Source organism: Budorcas taxicolor, chromosome 5, assembly GCF_023091745.1.
Source record: "Budorcas taxicolor isolate Tak-1 chromosome 5, Takin1.1, whole genome shotgun sequence".
Taxonomy (NCBI): domain Eukaryota; kingdom Metazoa; phylum Chordata; class Mammalia; order Artiodactyla; family Bovidae; genus Budorcas; species Budorcas taxicolor.
The window spans coordinates 93,795,938-93,823,863 of record NC_068914.1 but is presented as its reverse complement, the minus strand read 5'-3'; the positions used below and the strand labels follow the sequence as shown (position 1 = coordinate 93,823,863).

General features: G+C 38.8%; 1 protein-coding gene across 1 annotated transcript in view; it reads left to right on the top strand.

The window, feature by feature from the left end:
• Positions 1-5,294: 5,294 nt before the first annotated feature.
• TBK1 (TANK binding kinase 1) overlaps positions 5,295-27,926 on the top strand; it is a 40,714-nt gene continuing 18,082 nt past the window's right edge. The window contains exons 1-7 of the mRNA XM_052640226.1: positions 5,295-5,381; positions 10,012-10,152; positions 13,041-13,170; positions 15,429-15,610; positions 20,424-20,584; positions 23,448-23,558; positions 26,323-26,502. Coding sequence (XP_052496186.1) covers positions 5,295-5,381; positions 10,012-10,152; positions 13,041-13,170; positions 15,429-15,610; positions 20,424-20,584; positions 23,448-23,558; positions 26,323-26,502 — 992 coding nt within the window. The remainder of the gene's footprint in view (positions 5,382-10,011; positions 10,153-13,040; positions 13,171-15,428; positions 15,611-20,423; positions 20,585-23,447; positions 23,559-26,322; positions 26,503-27,926) is intronic.

Here is a 27,926-nt window from a genome sequence, read left to right as displayed (position 1 = left end):
ATGCAAATACTATGCTATTTTATATAAGAAATGAGCATCCAAGGATTTTGGTATCTGGGGGTCCTGGAGCCAATCCCCTGTGGACGAAGGGATGACAGTACTTCAATAAAAATGATTTTAAAAACAGATGAGTGAGAGCTATTGTTCTTTGACAAGTTCCCCTGTACAGTGGGAGAGATCATTATTGCATAGCATAGTAGTTAAGAGCTTAGACAGGCTCGGGATCCAGATTCAGTGGGTTCCGACAACAGTTATGCCAGTAATTGGTTTTAGAACCTTTGACAAGTTTTCTCTGCCCCAGTTTACCCATCTGTAAGATGGGGGAAATAATGGTAACTATAAGAATTCAGTAAGTTAAACATGAAAAAAGCTTACTGCAGCATCTGCTTATTGATAATAACTATTGTTTAGTCACTAGGTGGTGTTTGACTCTTTTGTGACCCCATGCTATTTTATATACTCTTGTAACCTGCTGGGCTTCTCTGTCCATGGGATATTCCAGGCAAGAATACTGGAGTGGGTGGCCATTTCCTTTTCCAGAGGATCTTCCTGACCTAGGGGTTGAACCCAAGTCTCCTGCTTGGTAGGCAGATTGTTTGCCACTGAGCCACCTGGCAAGCCCCCAATAGCCATTGTTACTGTACTGTTTATTCCATATATATAAAGGTGACACCTCCTTCTTCCTTCCTGGCTCTTTAAAGCCCTTCAGAAGATTCACAAGTATTGAGAACTAAGAGAAATCAAAACAGGGGCATTAAGAATCTATAATAGAGATTAAAACTTCATGTTATCTAATGTGTAATAATTCACACCTTCCTTCCTTGAGGTTGTCTAGAGCACTTCATGTAGGGGGAGCCATAGCAATTAGGAAACTTTCATCATAAATTGCCTTACCTGTACTGTATAACAGTCTCCAAAAGCAAACACCCCAATAATTAATTGTCTCAAGGGTGAATCTCACCTTAACAAAGCCTCACTGAGGCAAGAAGACGGATTTGTATGTCTTAACTATGGAACTATAAGTTTTATGAGGCCTGGTATAGTTTTGGGCCTAACAGTTTATTTAAATCTTAAATACTAACATTAAATGCTTCACAAATGGCTTGATCTTCCAGAAAAAGTATTTCAGTGTTCCTCACTTAATGCAGTAAACATTTTGAATCAAGGCCTTCAGCAAATCACATTTTCTCCCATTCAACTTTGAGATGTAGGTTATACTGTTGTAAGGAACTTGGACTCAAGGCCTCCTTGGCATTAGATAGGGGTGAACTAAAATTAGTGGGAATTGTAAGCAGTGAATAGATCGTTGTTAGAATGATTTCATCATTAAACTGTTTAAAAGTTTAATAATGAAAATTCCTTTGTAACATAGTGGAGTTTTGTTATCTCTGTTTTGTACCTATGGTATATGATAAAAACACACTTAAGGACTTAAGTGTTAGTTGCTGAGTCGTCTCTTAACTCTGCAACTCCATGGACTGTAGCCAGACAGGTTCTTCTGTCCATGGGATTTTCCCAGCCAAGAATACTGAAGTGTGGTGCCATTTTCTTCTCCAGAGGGTCTTTGCCATGCAGGGATCGAACCCAGGTCTATCGCACTGCAGACAGATTCTTTACCTTCTGAGCTACAGGGAAGCCCTAAAAAACAGGCTTAGGTTGTCGTGTCCGACTCTGCAACCCCATGAACCACAGCACGTCATCAATAGCAAAAAGCGCTGGGACTGCAATCCAGGTCAGCTCCATTCAAAAGCCTCTGCTCTTAAAACACTCTGCCAGTTTCCTTCTTTCACTCCTGGCTCCTGTAGTTCTCACCTGGAAAGGACTCCCGCCTTCCTCCTCCTTCCCTCCGGAATTTATCCCTCAGCAGCAGAAGTCTCTTGAGCCTCTAGTGCTGAGAAAGGTTGCAGTGCTGTCAGTGGGCCAGAGGGATCTCTAGGGAATAGCCTCTTGAGCTCTCAGCGGCACAAATATTGCAGGTCACCTGATTATAGTCCCTAGATTCTCCACTATTGTCGTTTTCCAAAGCAAGAGTACTGGAGTGGGTTGCCATTTCCTGCTCTAGGGTATCTTCCCAACCCAGGGATTGGATTCCTGGGTCTTCCGCGTTGCTGGCAGACACTTTACCGTCTGAGCCACCAGGGAAGCCACCAGGCTTCTCCGTCCATGGGATTCTGCAGGCAAGAATACTGGAGTGGGTTACCATTTTCTTTTCCAGGGGATCTTCCCGACCCAGGGATCGAACCCGGGTCTCTCGCGTTGGAGGCAGACGCTTTAACCTCTGAGCCACCAGGGAAACCGGGAAGCCCAAAATACCGTCCAAAAAGATGGAGTTAAATGAGCTTGTTTACATTCAATAATCTGGCTCCCCTGCAGCCAACGTGGTCTTCTTCAAAATACGTACTAATCTATCCCTGAAGCGATGGCCTCGCACGTGTCAGTATTCTGCACAGCTGTGATTATTATATATTTGTAATCATCGGTCCCTATCTGTCTGACCCACCATCACTGCACTGGGGGACGCGGCAGAATTTGCCGCGTGGGAATCTGAATTCTTGCGCTCACCGCGCAGGGCTCTCCAGCTTTACCCTCAGAGTAAGCGGGAGACAGGCGGTGGATGTGGACTGGGTCGGACTCAGACACCCACCCAGCCTCCTGGCTCCTCGTCACAGAAAATCGCGGAGCCAGCCGCGCGAGCAGCCTTGGCGGCGGAGGCTGAGGCCCAGGCCGATCCGGCGGGGGTGCGCACGCGCACCCGCACGCCGGCCGTCGGTCACGTGGCCTCTGTCCAGGGCTTGCGAAGCCGGAAGTGGCCTGAGCCGCAGGGAGGCCGCGGGAGCCCGCTGGTGGTGGAGTGGCGGAGACCAGACAAGGTAAGCCGGGACGGCTCGGGCGGAGGGGCTGCAAACGCGTGGGGCACGGGCTGCGGAGGCAGGCATGGCCCGCGAGAAGCAATCCCGCCCCCGTGGGAAACTGGGGTGCTGAGTCAGGGCGGAGGCGGGGCGGGCGACCCGAAGAGCCTAGCGGGACCCGAGGCCGAGCCCTCCCCGACCCTGGCTGGGCGGACACCGCCTCCCTGGTGTCCGCGGCGTGCGAAGCCGGCCGGAATGGTCGCGCGGGCCGGTCCGATGCGTCTGGACTCTTCGCCCCATGGCCGGCCCTTTGACCCGGGCCCTCGCGGGTCTGGTGTCGTCGGGCACCGAGAAAGAGGATGTATCCGTTACTGGGGCTGGGCCCTGGCCGCCCGGGCAGGCGGGCATCCATGCCCCTTTCCCTTGGAGTTAGACTGGCTGCTTTCTCCCGTCTTTCCGAGCGTGAACGGGATCGTTCTGATTTTTCAGACGATTAAGAAGACATGTCATTAGGGTTTTAATGAAAACAGCAGGGGTTGGCTCACCGGAAGCTAGAAGCCGAAGACGTTTTTAATGTACATACATGTAATGCAAATTCCCAGACGTTTCCGTTGGGAAATGGCTTACGAGTGTATTTTCCAGCCCGTTTCCCGGGTGTTTTCAATAGGTGTCCTCAAAACAAGTTCTCCCCTATAATTGTCAGTGCGTAACCGAAGCCCGGCTTTTTTCGCTGTAGAACGCTGAATGTTATATTTGATAAATGATTCACGTAGTGGTAGAGTTTGGAAATCCTGGAACTTTGTCCATATGCGGCGTCACCAAGCCGGTTTTATCTATGGACAAATGGTAACTTTCATTTTGGACGATATAAGGAAGTAGACTTAAGGCAGGATCACCAATCTCATACTTGTTGAGTGCCTGCTTATGTTGTGTCAAAATTTTGAAAAGATATAGCAAGCACCTTCTAGGTGTGCTGAGTCATGTTTTAGCATGCTGTTGTTGTGGGGTAATTGGTAGATAGTTTGAAAAGGCATTTCCCCAATCATTGTTACACCTTAGTTTAATATCTGCATATAGAGAGCACCATATCTTAGCTGATCAATATGTTTTCTATTACCCATTAGATTTACATAGGTACCTAATGATATTATTTGTCAGTTAAAGTTAGCTCAAGCAGCAAAGTTACGTTAATTAGGGAAGCTTTTCATTCTTGAGAAATACTTGAAGGTATTATTGAAAAGATATTTGAGAATTTTATTATATCAGTAGCTGATAAATGTATTTCATATTTTGAAAACAATCTTATTTTTACTGCTTATTTCCCATAAATTACTGTATATAAAATTATTTATCTGAATTAGATGGTAAAATTATCTTCATGTATCTTAATATATCAAAGATTGTTGAAGTTTTGACCCTGCCCATTCTTTGTGTTCTTAACCCTACTTGGAATATTGGCACTCATTAATTCATTCCTGAATATCTATCTCTGACTTACTGTGAAAAGATGTTAAGATTAAATGTGACATTACATCAGGTTTAGATTGGCATGGTGGAACAAGTGTTTATGCTTTTAGCATACCTCATTTTTACTCCATCATGGAGCACAAATATTTACAATATCCTTATAGATACACAGTTTTACAATATTGAAGCACAAGGGTAAGGGTATTGTTTTTTTTTAATAGACTTAATTTTTTTAGAGCAGTTTTAAGTTCACTGCAAAATTGAGCAAAAGGTACAGAGATTTTTCCATATATTTCTTGCCTCTAAACGTGCGTAGTCTCCCCTGCTTTTTTTTTAAGACTTGTTAATATACACTTAGTATGTGTGTATTTATATATTTGGAGGTTGGAAAAACTATCCTTAAGTTAATTTCAGAATTTGTGGCTGAAAGGTCTCTTTTGAATCCTGGTTGTCAGGCTCCAGGTAGAGGAAATTTTAAATTAGGAAAGGTTATGTAGTGGTAACAATTGTTTTCCTTAGTGTTGCCTTGCACCTGAAAGAAACAAAGTTATTTTTTTCTATATTTCTGTTGTATTTTACCTTATTTTATTTAAAACACTTTAAAATATGATGCATCAGTGATTAATCTCTCAAAACATTTTAAGGAGGTAGATTTCACTTTCATTGACAGAGAAAAAATTAGAAGGAAAATAGATATTTTTTCCAGCCCTGTGAATAAGTGAATTAAACAATATATGAGATGTCATTGGATAAAGCTTTTTCAGAGCCCACACAGCATTTTAATCTTTAATATTGCTGGAAAGTTAGATTTTTATTGGACTGTTTGTACACTGCAGTTTAGCAGTAAATATAGGTGCTCTTTCTTGAGACTAAAAGTAGCTAACATTTGTTTCTTAAATGTATTATTCCCTTAAAACAAGCGTGCAATTTTTTGTCTTTTCTCTTAGTGTAACAGGAGGATCGTCTGACCACGCCAAGATGCAGAGCACTTCTAATCATCTGTGGCTTTTATCTGATGTTTTAGGCCAAGGAGCTACTGCAAATGTCTTTCGTGGAAGACATAAGGTTGGTATGGAGAATTCTGTGAAAGCACTGTATGTGTAGTTTTCTGAGATGCACGCTTACACTTGTTGGGTTTGATTATTTTGTCTAAAGAGAGTGTGCGTTTTTGTGGTTATTTAAGGTATTGCTGATGTCAGAGGCAGTGCTATCTACCTACTGGTAGCAGAGGTCATGTGCTGGGGAGAGGAGGAAAACAGAAGGTTGCTTGAAAAAAGGAAGTAGCGAACATTAGTGTTGGCCTTTTGGCTCTCTCCTCCACCTGGTCCTCCTGCGGTAGAGAGTGATCTCACTGAGAGTTCAGTGCAGCGGTGATTTGGGGTAGGAGGCAGGAGAGGGAGGCGTGGTGAGGAGCAGATGGGAACTTCTGAGGGAAGCCCACAGATGATTTTGCTGAGCTGTGGTAAGGCTTCCTGCCCTTGAAGTAAACCAGCATTCTGCAGAGTAGATCGGTGTAAAGTGAAGTAATCAGCAAGGAGCCCAGGTTTATAGCAGTGTGGGGCTGTATCCTGCTATGAGGTGATCGGAACTTGTTAGTGCAAGTGCAAGTGCAAGTGAAGTCGCTCAGTCGTGTCTGACTCTTTACGACATCATGGACCGTAGCCTACCAGGCTCCTCTGTCCATGGGATTTTCCAGACAGTAGTACTTGAGTGGATTGCCATTTCCTTCTCCAGGGGTTCTTCCCGACCCAGGAATAGAACCCGGCTCTCCGGCATTGCAGGCAGACACTTTACCGTCTGAGCCAGCAGGGAAGCCCTGTTAGTGCAAGGGGGAATAGAATAAAAGGGCTAATCCCAGAGGCATTTCAGGAACCGAAAGGACTCTATGTCAGCTCCTGTACTGGAGAATGAAATGAAAGATAATTAAAGTCATTTAAAAATGAAGAAATTTAAAATCATTAAAATCTCTGTTCTGGGAAGGAAGCTGGAAAAATAATAGAATAAAAACATCCTTTTATGATGCAAACAATCATCCACTAGTTTTTCAGCACTAAGAATTCAGCCCAGGAGCTCAAAACACTTTAGTAAGGAGGAGTTTCTGTATATTTTTCTGTAGCCTTGAGACCAACCACCAGTCAGTTCTGTCTGTGACAATGAAATAAGTGTTCACAGAGGGGTGCTGTTTCCTCTGTGGCGCTTAGGGAGTGAATCAGAAGTGTACCGTTTTTAGCTTTTTTTCCACCTCCAGTTTTTAGAATTATCCGCACGTTTCAGTCCTTGATCAGATTCATAGTGATCAGCCTTGGATATTCCTGCTCTAGAAGTTGTTTTTGTTTTGTGCAGAGTGCCAAGAAGAGAAAATGGGTGGCAGCACTGAATTTAGCAGTGAGACACATCTGACCCTGTGTCTTCCTGTGACCAAATTAGCTTATCAGACTTTGATAATCACCTGGTATATGTCAGACACTTTGAGTGGACCTAGTGATTTTAGCCACAGAATTTATTAAAATCATCAAAATTTTAATGACTTTAAGTATAGTTCCTGTGCACGAAGAGTTTTAGGTTCAGTAGCAAGGTGGCATTGGAAGGAACATAAATTAGCAACTGAAGGAGTGACAGGTATTCAGTAGTGATAGGAACCGAGGGAGGCATATTTCAAGTGCCTGAGGCTAGTGAAGTGACGTGACGTCGCTCAGTCGTGCCCGACTCTTTGTGACCCTGTGGACAGCATTGCGGGCAGACGCTTTACCGTCTGAGCCAAAATATCTCTATTTACTAGTGCCTTTCCTTCTTCCTTGGGGCTTCCCTGGTGGCTCAGAGGTTAAAGCGTCTGCCTACGATGTGAGAGACCTGGGTTCGATCCCTGGGTCGGGAAGATCCCCTGGAGAAGGAAATGGCACCCCACTCCAGTACTCTTGCCTGGAGAATCCCATGGATGGAGGAGCCTAGTGGGCTACAGTCCACGGGGTCGCAAAGAGTCGGACACGACTGAGCGACTTCACTTCACTTCCTTCTTCCTTACTTAGATATCCAGTCCTTCATGTTAGTACTTACTTTAGTAGGTAGTATAAATGCTTGGTGACTGAAAGAAAGAATGAATGAGAACAAACTGCAGTAGACTACCCTAACACGACCTGAAGTTCTTCAAAGGAAGTAAAAATGTTCTTTATCCAGTAGAGTTCAAAAACCTCAGATAAGGATTTGAGAGGCATAAGAATTGACCTATAATATTGCCAACATCTAGTTTAGTATTCAAAATGTGTTTTGAGAAACCATATTTGTTCTCAGTGACATCAGTTGGACTATACCCCCAAAATCCTGCTTGCCCTTAATTACTGCTTGTTTAAAGATCTTTAATTGTATTAGCTAAACCCTTTTTATGTTATTGCCGGGAGTGACCAGGTCCCTAAGTTTACTATTTGTTATTCAAAGTATTTGTTGTTATTATTGACTAGTTGCTAAGTCGTGTCCAACTGTTTATGACCTCATGGACTGTAACCCACCAAGCTCCTCTGTCCATGAGATTTCCTAGGCAAGAATACTGTAGTGGGTTGCCATTTCCTTCTCCAGGGGATCTTCCCAATCCAGGGACTGAACTCGTGTCCCCTGCATTGGCAGGCAAATTCTTTACCACGAAGCTACCAGGAGGCCCTATACAAAATATGAAAGTGAAAGTGTTAGTTGCTCAGTTGCTCCTGTCCAACTCTGTGACCCCATAGACTGTAGCCTGCCAGGCTCCTCTGTCCATGGGATTCTCCGGGCAAGAATACTGGAGGAGGTAGCCATTCCCTTCTCCAGGCAATCTTCCCAACCCGGGGATCAAACCCAGGTCTCCTGCATTGCAGGCAGATTCTTTACTGTCTGAGCCACCAGGGAAGCCCCATACAAAGTTTATTACCTACTTACTTTGTCTCTTTTTCATTAAGTTGCCTGGAGCTGCTACCGTGTGTGGATGAGTGTGAATGCGTGTGATAACTAGGTGAAGTTAAAGAGGGGAGAGCTGTAGGAAGGACATGTTGACCTGCATGTTGTATATACGTGTACTCGTGAATCTCTGAACATTGTTCGTAGTGCTTTGACATAAGGACAGTGACTGATAGGTGACAGTACAGTTGAATAGAGGGAAACTGGGCCATGCTGCCACGTGTCCCGGTGGACTCAGGGGTATGTGGTAGACCACAGAGGGGTGGAAAGCACTGGCCTTGGTCACAGTGGGCACATGGCAGCATTGTGTTACTTCCCCCGCTTGCTCCTCTCTCAGGATTCTCCGCATTTCAGACTAAGTTTAAGACAAGGGTCCTCAAGAAAAATCTCTCTGTTGGGTGGCAATAGATTTGACAGTGTTCTTATCCTGGCTGATTAAATGGTAAAACAGTGTGGATGAACCCTGGTTAAATTGTTCCATTTTCATTCTGTCTGAAAACAGTTAGTGGGTCTTTTCCTCTGGGAAGAATATACGTGTATTTGGTGTGGCGGGAGCACGGGAGAAAGGGAGGAGTGATCTCATCACACAGATAATAGTCTCCACAGAGTGCACTTAAGACTAGGCTTGTGAGACAGCTCAGTGGTCTTCAGAAGATCATGAAATTCTAAGGTGAGGGGAGGAGGGTGACAAGCTGTAGGTGGTTCCATAGGTGGTTAATCTGCGTGAGAAGCTGTAGAGAGGGCTTCAAAGCAGGAAAAGCGCAGGGTCCTCAAAGACAGAGAGCCGTGAGAAAGCTTTACGTAAGGCATGCTTGAACCCCAAGCTCGTAGAGGAGACACGCTTTCCACCAACTCTAGGCGGGTTCAGCCTTGGGTTGTGGGAAAGCAAGGTTAAACTCAGAGAATCTGGCCTGAGTGATTGGAAAGCGGTGAGAGGGTCTGCAGGAGAGCCTTTAAGGTTAATTCTGTGAAGAACATGAGAATGTGCTGTTTACCTGGAATGAAGCATGTGTTTTGTACTTCTAAGATGCCTTCCCAATTTCAGCTATGCTTTATAATTCTGTGTTTGATGTACTTCAGTGTGCCCTGAGAGAGTGAGAGTTGGGCTACCGCAGCTGTTTTGGTGGAGGAAAGGAAATGCCTTTGATCCTTTAGAAATGATGTGGGAAGCAGCATCCTGCCCTAGTCATCTAGGTAAAGTTGCAGAAAGTCCCCAGCAGCAGCCTTGGTGCAATCCAGCAAGAAGGGTGTGCTCTAACCTTACTCTTTTAACTCCTCTACTTCCACACACACACATTTTATCCAGCTAGGGAATCTTAAAAGTTAATTGCCTTACTTTGAGATTCTTACTAAAAATTTCATATGTGGAATATAATCTTTATAATCCTTCTCTTCCTGCTTTGATTAGTTTAAAATTATTAGTTCCCAGAGAAATCTTGTGAGTTTCACTTTCTGTTTCTCATTCAAAATACATGTTTGCCTTTAGTACTGTTGACTGTCTTTGCCACATGTATCACAATGGAACCTTTATTTATTATATGAAAGAAAATAGCCTTTTCTACATTCCAAAGCATACAATTTGAAATAAATATTGAGCAGTTGGTTAACGTATTTTAGCTTAAAAAAAAAAATGAGGAGTCCTAGTACAAACTACCAATGCTTAAAAATATTCAGGGTGTTCTACAAAAAAGATAAATTGCTGTATCTAGTTCTAATGCTACCTTTTTTATTTTCTTTATAAGTAAATAAAAGCTTTCTCTCCTTTTCTTAGAAAACTGGTGACTTATTTGCTATCAAAGTATTTAATAACATAAGCTTCCTTCGTCCAGTGGATGTTCAAATGAGAGAATTTGAAGTGTTAAAAAAACTGAATCACAAAAACATTGTCAAATTATTTGCTATTGAAGAAGAGGTAAGTCATCAAGCTTTAGTTAATCCTGTCATGTTTATTGTTGTTAATACAATTCAGGAGAAATAATCTAACATAAAAATTGTTTTATAAAGAGTGGGTTTTTTAATGCTGAAAATTAGGGCTCATACCATCAAATATTTATTCTCAGAAACAGATATAACAATGGAAGTTGTTGGACTGGAATAGAATATAACAATGGAAAGTCTCATGGAATCAGATAAAGTAGTATAAGTAATAAAAGAATATACAATGTAGTTACCAGTGTTTTTACTAAAAGCAAAAGCTAAGTGAAGTTAAATTAACATAATTAGATAAGGAGAAAGTCAAACAATGCAAGGAAGGCTTTATAAAGAATAAAAATCTTTGGAATCCAGACAGTGATATATGAATCCAGTTGTCAAAGATAGAGTTGGTTTTAGTGGGAAACAGTGAAAATAAAAATGTCTTTAGAAAAATAGAAATCTCATTATTATGGGTAATCAAATCACACCTTTTGAAAAACAGTTTGGCAGTTTATACTCCTTATATCAGTGATTTCATTTTTAGTGATTACTTCTTAGAAAGTAATCAGAAATATAAACTATAATTTTATGCACAAAGGTGTTCATTGCTGTCCTGTTTATAATAAAGAATGGTTAAATAAATTAGAATGTTTGATGGATAGTTAGCCAGAGTTAGCGATACTGAAGATTAAAAGCGTACCCCTCTGGACTGCCAAGTCTGTTGAAGACTTCTTACACGAGCCACAAAGGAGTTTGGCAGACTGTGCAGTCAGAGAAGTCTCCACCAGACTGCTCATTCAGACACGGGCTGCAAGTTCAGGAGTCCCCAGGGCCATCTTCCCTTAAGACCAGCTGGCTACAAATTTGGGGCTTCCCTTGACTGCCCTCAGATTTGATAATTTGCTAGAATGTTGAATGACTCACAGAACTCAGGAAGGCACTATATAGTTGACCCTCAAACTGCACAGGTTTGAACTGCACGGGTCCACCAATAATAATGTGAATTTTTTTCCACTAAATATGTACTACAGTACTACACAATCTGAGACTGGTTGAATCTGCAGATATGGAACCACAGATATAGGGGGTTGACTATAAACTTACATGTAGATTTCCTACTGCATGGAAGGTCAGCACCCCCTGACCCCTGCTTTGTTCAATGGTCAGCTCTACTTACAAGTTGGTATCTTACCAAAGCAAAAGGATATAAATTAGAACTAGCCAAAGGAAGAGATCCATAGAGCCATAGAAGAATACAGGAGGGTTCCAAACGTGAATCTTCCTTTCCACAAGGATACATTATCCTCCTGGCATTGATGTATGATATGACCGTACACACAGAGTATTGTCAACCCTGTAAGCTCACCCAAGCCTTTGGTGTGCAGTTTTTATTGAGGCTCAGTCACATACTCTGCATGGCCAAACTTTAGTCTCCAACGCTTCCTGTGGGTTCTGGCTAATTCCTTAGCATCCAGAAGTCGAAACTGAAGTGCACGTCCTAAGATCCCCATCATAAATCACATTTTTAGACTGTCATGTGGCCAAAGCCCCCAGATAGAGACACTTTAGCAGATAGGACATTCTAGAGGCCTGTTGAATCAGCTCCCAGTAGCCAAGGGCAAGCGCTGGACCTCTCTAGCTAAAATTAATTCTGTACTGCACAGTGGTAAAACAGTAATAAAAAGAAATATTTAACAAAATTTCAGTCACCTGGGAGCATGCTTATATATAATGTTTTGTGAGAAAATCAGTATTAAAAATATATATGCAGTATGATCTTGATTAATACAGTATGGTATACAAAGTGTTATGTGTCTATAATGTGATTCGTTACATAGAAAAAAGACTGAAAGGAAATATACCAAATATAAACATAATTATCTCGGTGATAAAATTATAGATATTTCTCAAATTTTCAGCTCCTCAAAACTCAATTATTTCATTATTTAAAAGCAACAGCTTTTTTCTTTTAAAATTATTTCTTTCATACTACTCAATAGTAAATAAGTTTTTAAAATATTTTATAGATTTATTTTGGGGATATATAGAAAAAAATTATAAAAGGAAGAAAGTAAAAATGATAATGACTACTGTATTTAAGATTCATTCACATTTTCAAGTTTCTGAAATGGGCATTATGTTATAATGTGTATTTGTAAGTTGGTGATACTTCTTTTTTTTTTCCCTCTATAAAGCTATTGTTAAATTGATGGTGTATCTTATAATCAATGGTACATTAAAATCATGGTTTAAAACAGATCAGCAGCTCAGATTCCTATGAGCTGACTAGAACTTTGCTCCAAGGGGACCACTCAGTTATTCTGCTACCTATTTGTTTTTAAGGCTAAAACTCAGGGAACTCTCTGGCAGTCCAGTGCTTAGGGCTCTGGGCTTCCACTGCCTGGGGCACAGGTTGAGTCCCTTATTGGGAAACTAAGATCCCACATGCCACATTGTACTGCCCCCCTAAAGAGCTAAAACTCCCTTCTTTGAAGTAAAAGTAGTGAAAGTGTGTGTCACAAGAACTCAAGTGTTTTAAGAGATTCATTACAAAAGCTAATATCCTAAATGTACTATTATGTATTAGAAATTAAACAATTTTGAAAGATCCATTATAACATTGTAGCAGTGATTTTCTAATTAGATTTAGCCGGGTTTTACTGTGGTTTGTCTTTAAAGACAAATCCAATTTTAATATTAATTTTGGAAAGTGTTAACTCTCATCTGTGCAGTCAACAAATATTTAACAAACCCTAGGTAAAAAGCAGTTCAAACTACCTTCATTATTGTAGCAAATCCAACTTTTAAATGAAATCAGATGAGTATTGGCATATATTGAAAATTTATTTTTTAGATTTCCCCACTCAGTGATTTTTTTTTTTCCAGACAACAACAAGACATAAAGTACTTATTATGGAATTTTGCCCATGTGGGAGTTTATACACTGTTTTAGAAGAACCATCTAATGCCTATGGACTACCAGAGTCTGAGTTTCTAATTGTTTTGCGAGATGTGGGTATGTTTATTTATTTATATGATTATATATGTGTGTAAATATAATTTAATGACATAAGAATTTTTAAAAATAAATTTCTTACATTCAAAGCTAAAGACTTTTATGGAGTACTTTCTTAGATATGATATCAAAAGCACAAGTACAATAAGAAAAATGTAGATAAATTTCATCAATGTTAACTTGTGTGTGTCCAACGGACAGCGTCAAGTAAAAAGACAACTCAGAATGAGAGAAAATATTTACAAATCAGATGTCTGATAAGGAATTTTTATACCAACAAGTCAACAATAAAGAGACAACCCAATTTAAAAATTGGTAAAGGATTTGGTAGACATTTCTCCAAAGAAAATATGCAGGTGACCAACAAATATATAAAAAGATCATTAGGCATTAAGAAAACGCAAATCAAAACTGTAAAGAGATGCCACTACACACCCACTAGGATGGCTAAAATTAAAAAGACAAAACAAGCGTTGGTAAGGATGTAGAGAAATTGAAACCCTCATATACTATTGGTGGTATTGTAAAAAGAAGTGCAGGCACTTTGCACAGTAGATGGACAGTTCTTCAGAAAGTTAAACAATTACTATATGACTTATCAGTTCCATTACTCGGTGTTTATCTAAAAGAATTTAAAATATTTCCACACAAAAACTTGTGTACCGGTATTTACAATAATAGCAACAACAAAAAAAGGAAGCCCAGTATTCACCAACTGGTGAATAGATAAATGGGGTACATACAGTGAAGTATTATTTGTTTGTAACAAGAATGAAGTAGTGGTACATGCTGTAACATGGATGCACCTTGAAAAATGATGCTTAGTGAAAAACACCGGACACAAGAGGCAACAAGATTTGTATGATTGCATTTATGTGCAGTGTTCAGAATAGGCAGATCCCTAGAGACAGAAAGCAGAGTAATGGCGGTCAAGGCCTTGAGAGGAGAGTGGAGTCAAGGAGTGACTGCCAGTAGATGTGGGGGTTCTTTCTGCATAACGGAAATGTTCTGAAATTGGTGGCGATGGTGTGTATGCTCTGTGGCTCTATACTGAAAACTGCTGAATTGTATACTTTAAAAAAATGAGTCTTATGTGGCTTTTATCTCAATAAACCTGTTATTAAAAATAAAAAATATCGCAGCCACCGGGAATAATATCTTCTTGGAAAGAAATGAATCAATATTTGAAGAATAGGAAAAGCCCAGTGTTACCAAGTAAGAGGTTAGTGGGAATTCTTGAAATTGATACTGGAAGCAGTAGAGACTACTTAGGTGAGGGTAGAATGAAGGAGAAGCCATATATGCTGCAGCCTGTTAAGTCAAATAGAAGGGGTAGATAATTGATCCCTTCCTAAGTATACTGGTAGTCCTGAGTTTCCATAATTGAATGTTGATATCTTTAAACTTAATTTTATATGTCATGCTTGGACATTCATCTGTCAGGTGTCAAACAAATGGTTCAGACAGACTATCATTCTATGACACTGCATGTCAGCCCAAACAGCTTAATTTCAGCAATTTCTATTAATTTTTTTTTTACTGTATTATGTATTGAGTCCAGTTTACTATTTTGTGGAATTTTTTTCCCCAAAGTAAAAATTTAAATTATGGTGAAAGATTATTTTTCTTGGGAATCTGTGTTCTTGGGTTTAGGTAGATGGCCCACAGGTATATAACAAAAAGTAATTCAGGAAGTCATAGGCTTAAGATCATTGTGTTCCATTTTCTTGACAGTATTTAAGAGAGACTGGACTCTTCCTTTAGACCATATTGATCCCTGTCCTTCTAAAATTTCTCATTACTCAAGCATGAAATACAAAATCTAAGTATAATCTTGGAGAAGGCAATGGCACCCCACTCCAGTACTCTTGCCTGGAAAATCCCATGGACAGAAGAGCCTGGAAGGCTGCAGTCCATGGGGTCGCTGAAGGTTGGACACGACCTAGCGACTTCACTTTCACTTTTCACTTTCATGCATTGGAGAAGGAAACGGCAACCCACTCCAGTGTTCTTGCCTGGAGAATCCTAGGGACAGGGGAGCCTGGTAGGCTGCCATCTATGGGGTCTCACAGAGTCGGACACTACTGAAGTGACTTAGCAGCAAGTATAATCTATTACTTCTTTGATTAAAATGACTTTGGACCAACTTATGTAAAAACTTACATTGAGTGAATAAGAATATATTAATGTTCATTAGTGAATCTGATGCACACGCATACCTACTTATGTTTTCCTTTGTTTTATATTTATTGTTGAAGTGGGTGGAATGAATCATCTCCGAGAGAATGGCATAGTTCACCGTGATATCAAGCCAGGAAATATCATGCGTGTGATAGGGGAAGACGGACAGTCTGTGTACAAACTCACAGATTTTGGTGCAGCTAGAGAATTAGAAGATGATGAGCAGTTTGTTTCTCTGTATGGCACAGAAGAATATTTGGTAAGTTATGCATCACTAATAATTTTATTTTAAGAAGCTGGATATATTATAAATATGGGTTGTTGGTCAGCCAGATCACTCTATAAAATGTCTTAACTCTTATGGCAAAAACTAAATTTTCTATTCTAATGAATATGGTATGTAATGCAGAATTAGGTATTGGTTTCTAAGGGTGTTGTTTTCTGTTAAAAAAAAATTCTTGTAAGTTTTATAATACTCTTAAATAATTTTACTAATGTTATGCATCTATGTTAAAAGAAAGAACTATCTGTACACTCCAGAAGCATCTAGCTAGTAAAGGCTTCCTTATTTGGATCAGAGCAGTTAATATATTACAAGCTTGTTATAATACTGTTCCCTGTAGAGCAAACTTCATTATAATTCTGAAGAAGACTCTCTTCAGGGAGGCTGGTTACTGAAAAAAAACCATTGTTAGAAACACACACAAAAAATGAAATGCCTCTAAAAGATCTAACTTGAAATACTAGAAAACTAGAAAAGCTCCGTGGTTGAAACAGTTTATGTAGATGTGCTTGTGTGAAGTTAATAAATATTTGAAACACTTAAGAAAGGCACTTAAAAATAAGTACATTTAATATGTAATCAGAAAGTTTATAATATATAGCTGTCACTAATTGGTTATGGCTCTGAGTTTTATTTTAAAAGTCTTAGATTCTGTGACTTTTTTCCAACTGGATTCTGCGATTATAATTTTATAATTTGAATAAAGTCAAGGTGCCCCTATAACTTTATTCAGATTGTTCTAACTCTGGCATGCATTAAGATATCTTAACTTGTTCTATCAATATGTAACCACTAATTAATCTGCAGTTGTATTTTGATAATCTTTTGTTAAGAGTACTTAAAAATGGGGACTTCTCTGACAGTCCAGTGGTTAAGACTTCACACTTAGGGTGCAGGGGCACAGGTTTAGTCCCTAGTCAGGGAATTAAGATCCTGCTGTGCAGTGCCGCCAAAAAAAAAAAAAAAAAACCTAAAAATGGATTATATTCATCCAACAGCTATTTATGTACCAAGCATTGTTGTAGAAATTGAGACTTCTGTGGTGTACCGGAAGTACGATTTCTGCTCCTGTGGTACCTACAATCTAGTGAGGGCAGTAGACAAGTAAATAAGATAAATTCGGATGATTAAAGTGTTGGAAAGACAATAAGGTAACAAAACAGAAGAAAGATAAGCTGGGGAAAGCTTCCTTTCAATCCTAAGTCAACTGATACTTTAATGATGAAAACAAGCAAGCCATGCAAAGATTTGGGGGGAAAACAGCATTACAAGCAACTACAAAGGCCTAAAAACAGAAATGACCTTGGATGTTTGAGAAACAGAGGGGATGACAGAATAGCCGGACTTAGTGCAAAGGCAGGTGATAAGAATTGGAGAAGTAAGCAGAAGCCAAGCAGAGCACACAGTGGTTTCTACCCTGTATGATCACCCCCTGTTAATAATAAATGTTTCACAATATTCTTTTCAGTATCTTGAAATGAAATTGCTAGATAATATAATCAACCAGTATACCTAATTAAAGGAAGAACGTAGTATCTTAATGATAATATAAAGGAAAATATAATAAAAATCATAGATACTTAATATGTAAAAGTTTACTATCAATTTCACTAGCAAACAACGGAAATAATTAGATGCCTGTACCTGTGTATAATGTTACCTCCAGTGCACATGCAGTGATAACCTGTATATAGAATTGGTGAGTCATCATATCGTAAGTCTTATGTTGTTGCTGACATCAATTTCCGAAGAATTCCTGATAAAGTTTCTAACTTAACAAAGTAGATTTATGTATACTGCATTCCTATAGCTACAAAAATACTGTTTACTTTATATTCAACAATACACTGTTTACATATAAAATGAAGTGAGATCTTTATAAACAGACTTCTTAGCTGCACAAATATCTGGCAGGATATTCAAAAGTCATGCAGGAAGTCAGAAGCTTGTTTTTCAGAGCTGTTTCATGTTCAACAGGATGTCTCTCATCTCTGGTCTCTGCCCACTAAATTCCAGCAGCCCTTCCCAATGACTCTGGTGATCAAAAGAAACAACGGCAGTACCATACTAGCCTTTGTGAGGGTGATCCCTATTACCTACTGTCAGTCTTTCACACAGTCTCCGAAGCCCACAATTTAGCCTCTGCCACCAACAGACTTGTAAAATGGAAAGAACACAACATTAAGTAAACTAACTTCCAAGTCCATGCTGATCTCTTGGCTGAAATTTTACTGTAGTCTGTTTTCCTATTTCAGGTTATTCCCAACTCTCTTTTCTAATAGATTACACCACCAGTTATGATATGAGACACAGCCTGAAACTCACCAGTCTAGAAATATTTCTATATTTAAATGAAGACTTTCCTCATTTTGGAATTCCCAGACCAGATGTTGAATCTTCTCCTTTTTATGTGTTAAAGACCAAAGGAAGCAGCAGCATTTTTTCTTCTACTGTTTTTAATATGATGGCTTTCTTAATATGAATTACCCAAAAAGTTCATTCGGGTTTTTCCATAAGATAGTGCAGGAAAACTCAAATGAACTTTTTGGCCAACCCGATTTAACCTGAGAACTCAGAGTAGGTTTGTCCTTATGCTCCCGTCCCAGATGCAGGGGCCCAGGCACAGTAATGGTATTCCCTGTGCAAACACAAGTCGCACGTTCAGGAGAGAGCCTGTGGACCCAGCTGTGTCAGACCAGCATGCAGCAGGCCATTCTCAGCTAATCATTCTCAGCCTAGGGAAGGCCTTCCAGCTGTGCTATTTAGGAGGTATCTTAGTGCACCTTTTGAGGAGGTCCCGCTTTGTCTCCTTCTAGAATTGCTGTATCTGCTCTTCCCAGGTTGGCAGCCTCATGTTCTTTGAAGATCAGGCATGTCCAGGTACTCTTGGCCTCTTCACAGCACCATTGATAAAGTAAGAACCTTCTGCTAGGACAGAGGTCTGGCTCGTGCTCCTTGAGACAATAATGCCTTATGTACTATGCCACAAAATCAGCAAAATCACTCAGACCTTGTATATCTGGTAGCCATGTTTGGACATACGTCTTAAGCCCCTCATGCTTGTCACCTCTTCTAATTTCTCATTAAAATGTATTTCCCAAAAAAGTCCCATCCATCCCCCCAATAATAATCCAGAGCTTGTGACCCTTTGAGAGATGAATTCATAAACTGCGTCATTTTCAGTAGAGACACCCTCCCAGCAGTGTTATCCCAGTCCCTTGGGCCGCTGCCGCATACCACAGTGTCATAAGGCATTGTTTTAGTTTGGTATCATTTGGGAGATCACTCTGCTCTGGTCCACAGTACACTCTTATAGGTTTATCTACCAAAAACCTTGATATACAGCATGTAATTTACATAAAGACAGTGTCACAGAGGCTAAGTGTATGACCTCTGGCTGTCCTTTGCAGAGCTTAACGTCCATAAGAATCTCTGTCTGGATCTGTAAGCTCCTAAGCCACGCCCTATAAGTTCCATCTGTTCTCACAACTGTATCATAGTGTCTTCTGTGCTTAAGGACCATGTGGTGAACATCAGACCAGCTGCTTATCTGAGTTGCTGTATCCTCCAACATACCCAATCAGGCTAGTCCTCTGAATTCATTCTAGAAATTTAGTTTTCATCTCAGAGCCCTTATGACTTGCTCACATGGATTGCATGTGAGGTATGAGGGAAAGGAATTGAGGCTGCCTGATATGTTTTGGGTATGAGCAACTGGGTGGATGATGGTACCATTTACCTAAAGGGTACAGATTAGAAGGAAAAGATTAGCAGGTTTGAGTCAGAATGGTACCATTTACTTAAAGGGTTAAGATTAGAAGGTTTGAATCAGAAGACCAGGAGTCTGTTTTTGATACCTTAAGTTTAAGCTTCCTTTTCGACATTTGAGAAAACAGTAGGATACATGAATCCAGAACTCAGGACAAGAAATGGTTTGGAAAGGTAAAGGATATAGGTAACATTTAACGCCATAGGCCTGAATGGGAGATGAAGAAGTAAGGCAGTTGTCAGTGTGGACAGCTGTTTTGAGTTTTGCTATGGAGGGAAGCAGAAAATTGAATGATAGCTCGAAGAGGTTGTAAGGTCAATTTGGGTTTTTTTTAATGGGAGATATGAAAGCATGTGTGTAAGCTGAAAGAAATGAGCCAATAGAAAGGGGGGAAATGATGCATAAAATAAAAGGGATAGTTTCAAGAATTGATTTCTAGAATTGATGAGATGATATGATGGGCCCCACAGCACAGAGGTGGTGCTAGTGGTAGAGAACCCGCCTGCCAGTGCAAGAGACATAAGAGATGCGGGTTTAATCCCTGGATCAGGAAGATCCCCTGGAGAAGGAAATGGCACCCACTCCAGTATTCTTGACTGGAGAATCCCATGCACAGAGGGACCTGGCAGGCTACAGTCCATGGGAGTGCGGAGAGTCAGACACGACTGAAGCAACTTGGTACAGCACAGGTGGAAAAGTTTAGCCTTTAGTAAGAGCAGTTCCATTGTAACTGGTTCTGAACACAGACTCAGGTAGATCGGCTTTTGGTAAAAGATATAAAGGAGAGTGGATCTCTGATGCTTCCATTTTCTCACTGTAGTATGAAGTGAGGTCATCAAAATTGAGGGTTGAAGGAGGTGGTATTGAAGGTTTGAGGAGAGAGAGGAAGATGTGAAATAGTCTTTTCAGATTGAAAGTGAAATTATTAGGAAAATAGAATTTCCAGACATTATTGAATACCCATCTTTGTGTAATGTATTTCATAGAACACGTTAGTAGCTTTTTCTTTTCTTTTTAAAGCATCCTGATATGTATGAGAGAGCAGTGCTAAGAAAAGATCATCAGAAGAAATACGGAGCAACTGTGGATCTTTGGAGCATTGGGGTAACGTTTTACCATGCAGCTACTGGATCACTGCCATTTAGACCATTTGAAGGGCCACGTAGGAATAAGGAAGTGATGTAAGTGATTTCTCCATTTAAAATTAGAAATAAATTTTTAAATGTATATGTCTTACTTTATTTCATCATGTTAGAGAGGTACGCTATTGATCTAGCCATCATTTCTGATATTTTATACTATTTGATTTTTTAGTAAGAGTACAACCCTATAAAAATGTATAGAGATACTGTTTCATACTGTGTTTAACTATCTTATGTACAAAGTATAAATGGCATCCATATTTGGTCCATCCAGTCTTCAGTCCATATTAAAAATATTGTGCCTTCTGAAATTTCTTTCAGCACTATTTAGTCCTTTTTGTGTGCTTATTAGTTTTTTCCTCCGTATCACTAAAAAAATTTAAAAATACTTGCATGAAGTAATAGGACCACCAGTAGAATTAGTGTATCAAAAAGAAATATGTACTGACCCGATTTCTTTAACTATTTCAAAAATAACATTTAATGTAATATTACTTTTCTAGTGTTGCTGTTTCAGTCCAGAACATTCTGCTGAATGCATTTTACCAGTACATTATGCATTTATGCAACTGCCATAGTTACTAGGAAATTATTACTATATATGAAGTCACTGTTATAAACCAAATAATGGAAGAAAAAAGGGGTGGATTGTTAGATGTCAAATTTATTATAAAACTCATTTGTACATTGGCTGCACATCTTTCTATTTTGAAAGAAATTAGTGGTTGATCTTGCCTCATGAGAAATAGCCAACCTCTGTACACGTAAAACTATAAGGTGAGGTTATGAATGTTATTCAGTTCAGTGAAGTGTAACTCACTTGACAGCCTTAATGTGTTCAACTGTTCTTTCAGATTTTGACGTTTCTCTCAAAATCTTTATATATTTGACCCTGCGTTTTATAAGTGGAGCTTCCCTGGTGGCTCAGATGGTAAAGAATCTGCCTGCAGTGCAGGAGACCCAGGTTCGATCCCTGGGTGGGGAAAATTCCCTGGAGGAAGAAATGGCCACCCACTCCAGTATTCTTGCCTGAAAAATTCCATGGACAGGGGAACCTGCTGGGCAACAGTCCATGGGGTCACAAAGAGTCAGACATGACCGACTTTATAAGTAACACTTTATAAGTAATAATCCCGAGTGTAAACATACAGTCTTTAGTCTTAGAAAATTAGGAGCATATTTTTTCTTTTGTTTGTTTGAGGAGGTAAAACTACTTCAGCTGATACCATGACTTTTGCTAAAACCTGAATGTTTTCCAGCAAGGAGAGCATATATATTTGTGGGAAGAAGTTATCCATTAGTGTACTGATTTTGGTATAGCATCATCGTGAGGCCACTTTTCAGCAGTGTCCTTTTTATAAAATCTCTTCATTAATGAAGGCTTAGAGTCAGTTTCTGTCTTTCCTCATTAAACATAAAGTGTGCCCAACAGTTAATCATGCTTTGCTGTCATAGGTGTTCTAAAGCAGTATCAGCATGTATTGCTGCACTAAGAATGGGTTAAATAAAAGTGTGATGCTCTTTAATAAAGGAAACATGACTCATAAACAGCTGGGAATATCTGGCACATTCTAATACCATTACAAGAATTTTTTTCTTTAATTGCACAGAAACTAAACTTTTTATGAACATTGATGCTAATGAATGTTCAGAAGCGCTTTAAGAAATAATAAGGGTTGTTTTCCTTGACTATTGAGTGATGTATTCCTCTCACATTATAGGAGTGTTGATCCCTCAGAATCTTATTTACATGTTAATAAATGTATTTAGATATGTATCTTAACAAAGTAAGTGTTTTCAACAGTTCATAAGCATTACCTTAATTAAGAATTCTGCCATTCATTCTATTCACATCTCTTCTTGCATTATTCTCACGTATCTCTACTTTACTGATCCAGTCTGATCCTTCTCACATGAATGCAACTTATTTTTCACATTAATTTCCTTCTTTGAAAAGTCTCTTAGTGCCCAAATCCTGGCTGCCTCTACTGAAGAAACAGCAAGCAGCTCAGATCAGTTGTTCTGGTTTCTTCTACTTTTTTAAAGAGTATGTTAATCTGCTCAGAGCACATTTATGTAGACATTAAAACAAATCAAAGAATTGTCAGAAATACTGTCTATAAACTTATGTAAGATTCTGATGTGTTATGATTTACATTTTCATCTTGAAGGCATGAACCTCTATTTCTCTCCTAATTTCAGATTTTGTGTTAGAAAGGGCTGACACCTTTATGGCTGCTTTCATTGCCCCACCTCCATCATTATTAGTATTCTTTCATTTCTTCATTCATCTCTTTCTTGAATTCATCTTTATTTTTATCACCATCATCAAGAAACAGATTAAGTTTGGCTTTTAATTTTGCTACACACATCTAATCCTGTAATGTGTATATATTTCCTCAACATGCAAAAACTTTCTGATACTGTGCTATGTATAGTTTTTATCTCTTTTTTTTAAAGAAAGCTATTGTTCTTTCTGTAGTAATTTCATGGTCCAGTTGACTGTGCCTTTGGATAAGATGAGTAAGAGGGATTAGATGCTTTTTTCCTGGTCTAGAGAACATAACTTTCTGTAACATAACTTTTTTTGTGTTTGCTCAATTTTTTCAGATGGAAAAATGAATATTTTTGTTCTGAACATCAAGATGCTGTTACATGGCACTCTGAGAGCCCAAATGAAAATTAATTATGTCATATGTAAAATAATCGTACAGCCACTATTCTACTTCAGTCAGTCAGATTCAAAGTGTTTTGATTGTTTTATGGATCCTGTGAACATCAGTCGCAAAGTTTTGTCTAGTAGATAATTGTAGCTGCAACTGAGGAAGTATTTTTGCAGACCCCTTTGATAGGCTCTGCAGTAACAAACTGCTTATTTTAATCTGCTTTTATTCCTCCCAAGGTATAAAATAATTACTGGAAAGCCTTCTGGTGCAATATCTGGAGTACAGAAAGCAGAAAATGGACCAATTGACTGGAGTGGAGACATGCCTGTTTCTTGTAGTCTTTCTCGGTAAGAATAGTGTATGTACCCTGTAAGAATAGTGTATGTACCCTGTTCTCTTTGGTGTTGGGATCTTTGTTGATTGAAGTCACCAATACTTAAGTGTAGTTTTGTTCTTAATTTTCCAGTAGATGTTATTAAAGCATGCCTTGATTTGTAATTTTTGTCTTTGTGGCAATGTAAAGATTGATTTGAGTCTATGTAAATAATTTTGCCAGATCTCTTTTAAGACATAGAGCATTCATAAATTTTTCAGATTGCTAATCACTGGTCTTAGAATTGTGTCCAGTGTGGGGTTCCAGCTTAGGACTTTGGTGTCTCTTGTGCTGACCTTCATTATGACAGAGCACAGATAGTGGTACAGATAGGAATAACTAGAGTTCTAAGAAACAAACATTGAAGAAGTCTAATATTACCCTCATTTTCAAAAAGTAATCATATTATTCAAAAGGTGAGAAATAACAGTTTTCTACTGCTTTTTCCAGCATTTCAAAAGTTCATATGGGTCTTAATATAGCAGCCAGAACTCAAATTATACATGAATCCTGTTATCACAGAGAGAGATTTAAGGTAAAGGAAATTAAAAGTAGAGAGTAAATTTTTTTTTCTGTTGTATCTTTTTTTATTGACGTATATTTGATTTACAAAGTTGTGCTAATTTGAGAGTAAATTATTTTAGATTAAAGCCAAGACAATCATCAGTATTTAGAATTTGTAATTACTGAGTTACTTTCCATTTTTCTTGAGTGTGGGGATTGTATAATCCACAAGTGAACATACATAGGTTATGTTTTATTGGTTTAATGCCTTTTAGAATCTGTGGGTGCTTTTTGTATTACTTTCAACATATAAGTAAATAAATATGTTTATTCATAATATTTATTTAGACTGTACGTATATAATATATATACCACAAGTTAATGAAATATGTCCTGTCATTTTATGTGTTAATATCTGTGAAAACTCATTTAAACCAGTAGTTCCAGTGCTGAAATCATTTTTGAAAACCACTGGCCTGACAGTTTCATTTTTGTGTGTTAAAAGTCTCTAAAACTAAATTGTGTCATGCAACTAGAATTACCAAGAGAAAGTCACTTTATTGGAGAGCAGAAATTCAATGTCATAATAGTGATCTGTGTTAAATTTTGATTTAGAAAAGTACCCATTTTGGAAATCTCGGGCAAAACTGATAAAATTTAAAGGGGTCAGGAAATGAGCACTTGCTGTTTAATGTTTAACTATATTGCTGACATTCACACAGTGTTTTGGCAGTCTGAACTATAGATTGCATATTTCAGGAGGATGGTAGGCCTCATCTGTCTAATTATTCTTCAGTACACTAAGTTATAAATTTTTTTTATAAAAATTGCTTAGGTATCAAAGTATGTTATATGATTTTTTTAAATACTAAGGACTTTGAGTACTAACAATCAACAATGAAAACAATTACCAAAAATGTAAGAACTACAGAAAAAAGATAACCATCTTCTTTCTCGTATGTATTAGTCAAGACTAGACAGCCAGTGAGACAAACCTAACTCAGCTGTGAGTGAAGACAGATATAAGTGAAAAATAGATTGACGTTGTAATTCAAAGTTCATGTGTGTATGTAACTCAGAGCTCCACCGAATCCTCAGATTCAGATTGTCGTCAAGACTTGGTGGGCTTTCCCAGTGGCTCAGCAATAAAGAATCCACCTGCAATGCAGGAGATGCGGCGAAAGACCTAGGTTTGATCCCTGGGTTGGAAAGATTCCCCAAAGAAGGAAATGGCAACCCACTTGAGTATTCTTGCCTGGAAAATTCCACGGACAGAGTCTGGTGGGCTACAGTATGTGGAGTCGCAAAGAGTCAGACATGACTGAGCATGCACATGCTGAGTACACATACCTTAAAAACTGTTAACAGACAGTTATTTCATTGTCATGTAGTCAAGAATATATTTTTAAGATGACTTGAAATTCCATAAGTGAGTCTGTTTAAACGTATTTGAAAATTCAGGTAGTGCATGAGAAAGAATTAAGTTCCTTCCATTCATTTTTTTTTTTTTTTTAACATTTATTAGTCAAACATTGGAGGCTTCCCTAGTACCTCAGACAGTAAAGCATCCACCTGCAATGCAGGAGACCTCAGATTCAGTCCCTGGGTCAGGAAGATCCTCTGGAGAAGGAAATGACAATCCACTCCAGTATTCTTACTGGAGAATTCTATGGACAGAGGAGCCTGGCGGGCTACAATCCATGGGGTCACAGAGTCAGACAAGACTGAGCGACGAACACAGTCAAAGATTATTCTTAGTTTAATTGGCATTAATTGATTGCTAAATGATTATAGTGATTTTCCTTCTTGAAGAAGTGTGCTACAAAAGGCATATGAATTCAGCATAAAAAATTAGGTGTTGGAGTGACATATTAAAAGGACATTCATGACCCTGAAGTTAAACCATTATCCTCATGACCACAGGGTTCCAGTCAACTGATCTCACCTGGATAGCCATGTATATACTATGTTAGGATGTTTGGAAAAGTGAGAAAACTAGGGAAGGAGAAAAAGAAAATAACACGTAAAAGCCAACATAAAAATACCATAACCCCTGGTTCATTGAGAAGTAATATTAAATCAGGGTTACCTGGCTTTCCAAAAAGTTGGTAGATTTTTTATGATTTTAAATTAATCTTATCTGATAATAGTAATAACAGTTCCTTTGATTTGTTGGTAAATATTATGATTTTGTACTTAGATTCTTCATGTAACTCTTTTCGATACTATTTTAGGGGTCTTCAAGTTCTGCTTACTCCTGTTCTTGCAAACATCCTTGAGGCAGATCAGGAAAAGTGTTGGGGTTTTGACCAGTTTTTTGCAGAAACTAGTGATATACTTCACCGGATGATAGTTCATGTTTTTTCACTACAACAAATGACAGCTCATAAAATTTATATTCATGGCTATAATACGTAAGTACCTCTTTATATTTTTTCCTATATCATGATGTTATATAATAGTTATGTATCTTCACAAATCAGGTGAAGAAATAGATGCTTCAGCTTCATCAGATGTACCCATTTCTGGGTAGAAAGTGTTAGAAAATGTTTGAGTGCTTAGTAAATTACTTTTCACTTATCTTTGAAGTAAAAGGATTAATTTTCTAAAATTTACAAGTAAGCTAACTTGTTCTTAAACTACAAATTTTACAAGACTATTTTCCTTTATGTGCCTTCTTTCAAATTACTTAACCACATAACTGCAATTAGCATTTACTAATAAATGAGCCAGGTTTTATTAAGAGTATTGTCCTGTCACTTAAAATATTAAAGCATGAGTCTTAAAGATAGTTTGTGTAATTATTTGCATATGTGGCCTAAGGCCCTTGAGTGCTGGGGAAAGACCCGTTCCTTTTATCTTAAAAAAACAGATTATACCTATATGATAAAAATCTACCCATGTGATAAAACTGCATATAACTAAATCACACACACCTTTACATGTGGAACTAGGGAAATCTGAATAAGATATGTGGATTATGTCAGTATCAAGGTCCTGATTATAATAGTGTACTATACTTATGCAAGATGTTACCATTGGGGGGAAACTGAGTAAAGAGTATTTAGTGTCTCTCTATACAATTTCTTTCAATTGCACATGAACCTACAGTGATCTCAAATGTTTCTTTTAAATGAAAGTGGAAAGCATTACACCCATTCTATATGCCTTAGTTTCTATTTTAACAAGACTCAGGTAGCAGTTTTGATGCCTCATGAAATTAAAAAAGAGACTTTCACTGGTTATGTATTAAGGAATAAAGTCAATTAGATGGAATAAAACTTTAGACATTTTGTCTAATATCTATATCCAATAAGGGGCTTCCCTGGTGGTTCAGATGGTAAAGAATCTGCCTGCAGTGCAGGAGACCTGGGTTTGATCCTTGGGTCAGGAAGATCCCCTGGAGAAGGTAGTGGCTACCCACTTTAGTATTCTTGCCTGGAGAATTTCATAGACAGAGGAGCCTGGCGGGCTACAGCCTCTGGGGTTGCAAAGAGTCAGACACGACTAAGTGACTAACACTAACTAACATCACAATATTATAAACATTGAAAATAATATAAATAGAATGAATAATATTAATAACATTAGGTTCAGTTCAGTTCAGTCGCTCAGTCGTGTCCGACTCTTTGCGACGTGAACTGCAGCATCACCGACTGTATCGCCAACTCCCTCTCCATCACCGGCTCCCAGGGTTCACCCAGCCTCATGTCCATTGAGTCGGTGATGCCATCCAACCATCTCATCCTCTCGTCCCCTTCTCCTCCTGCCTTCAATCTTTCCCAGCATCAGGGTCTTTTCAAATGAGTCACCTCTTCATATCAGGTGGCCAGAGTAT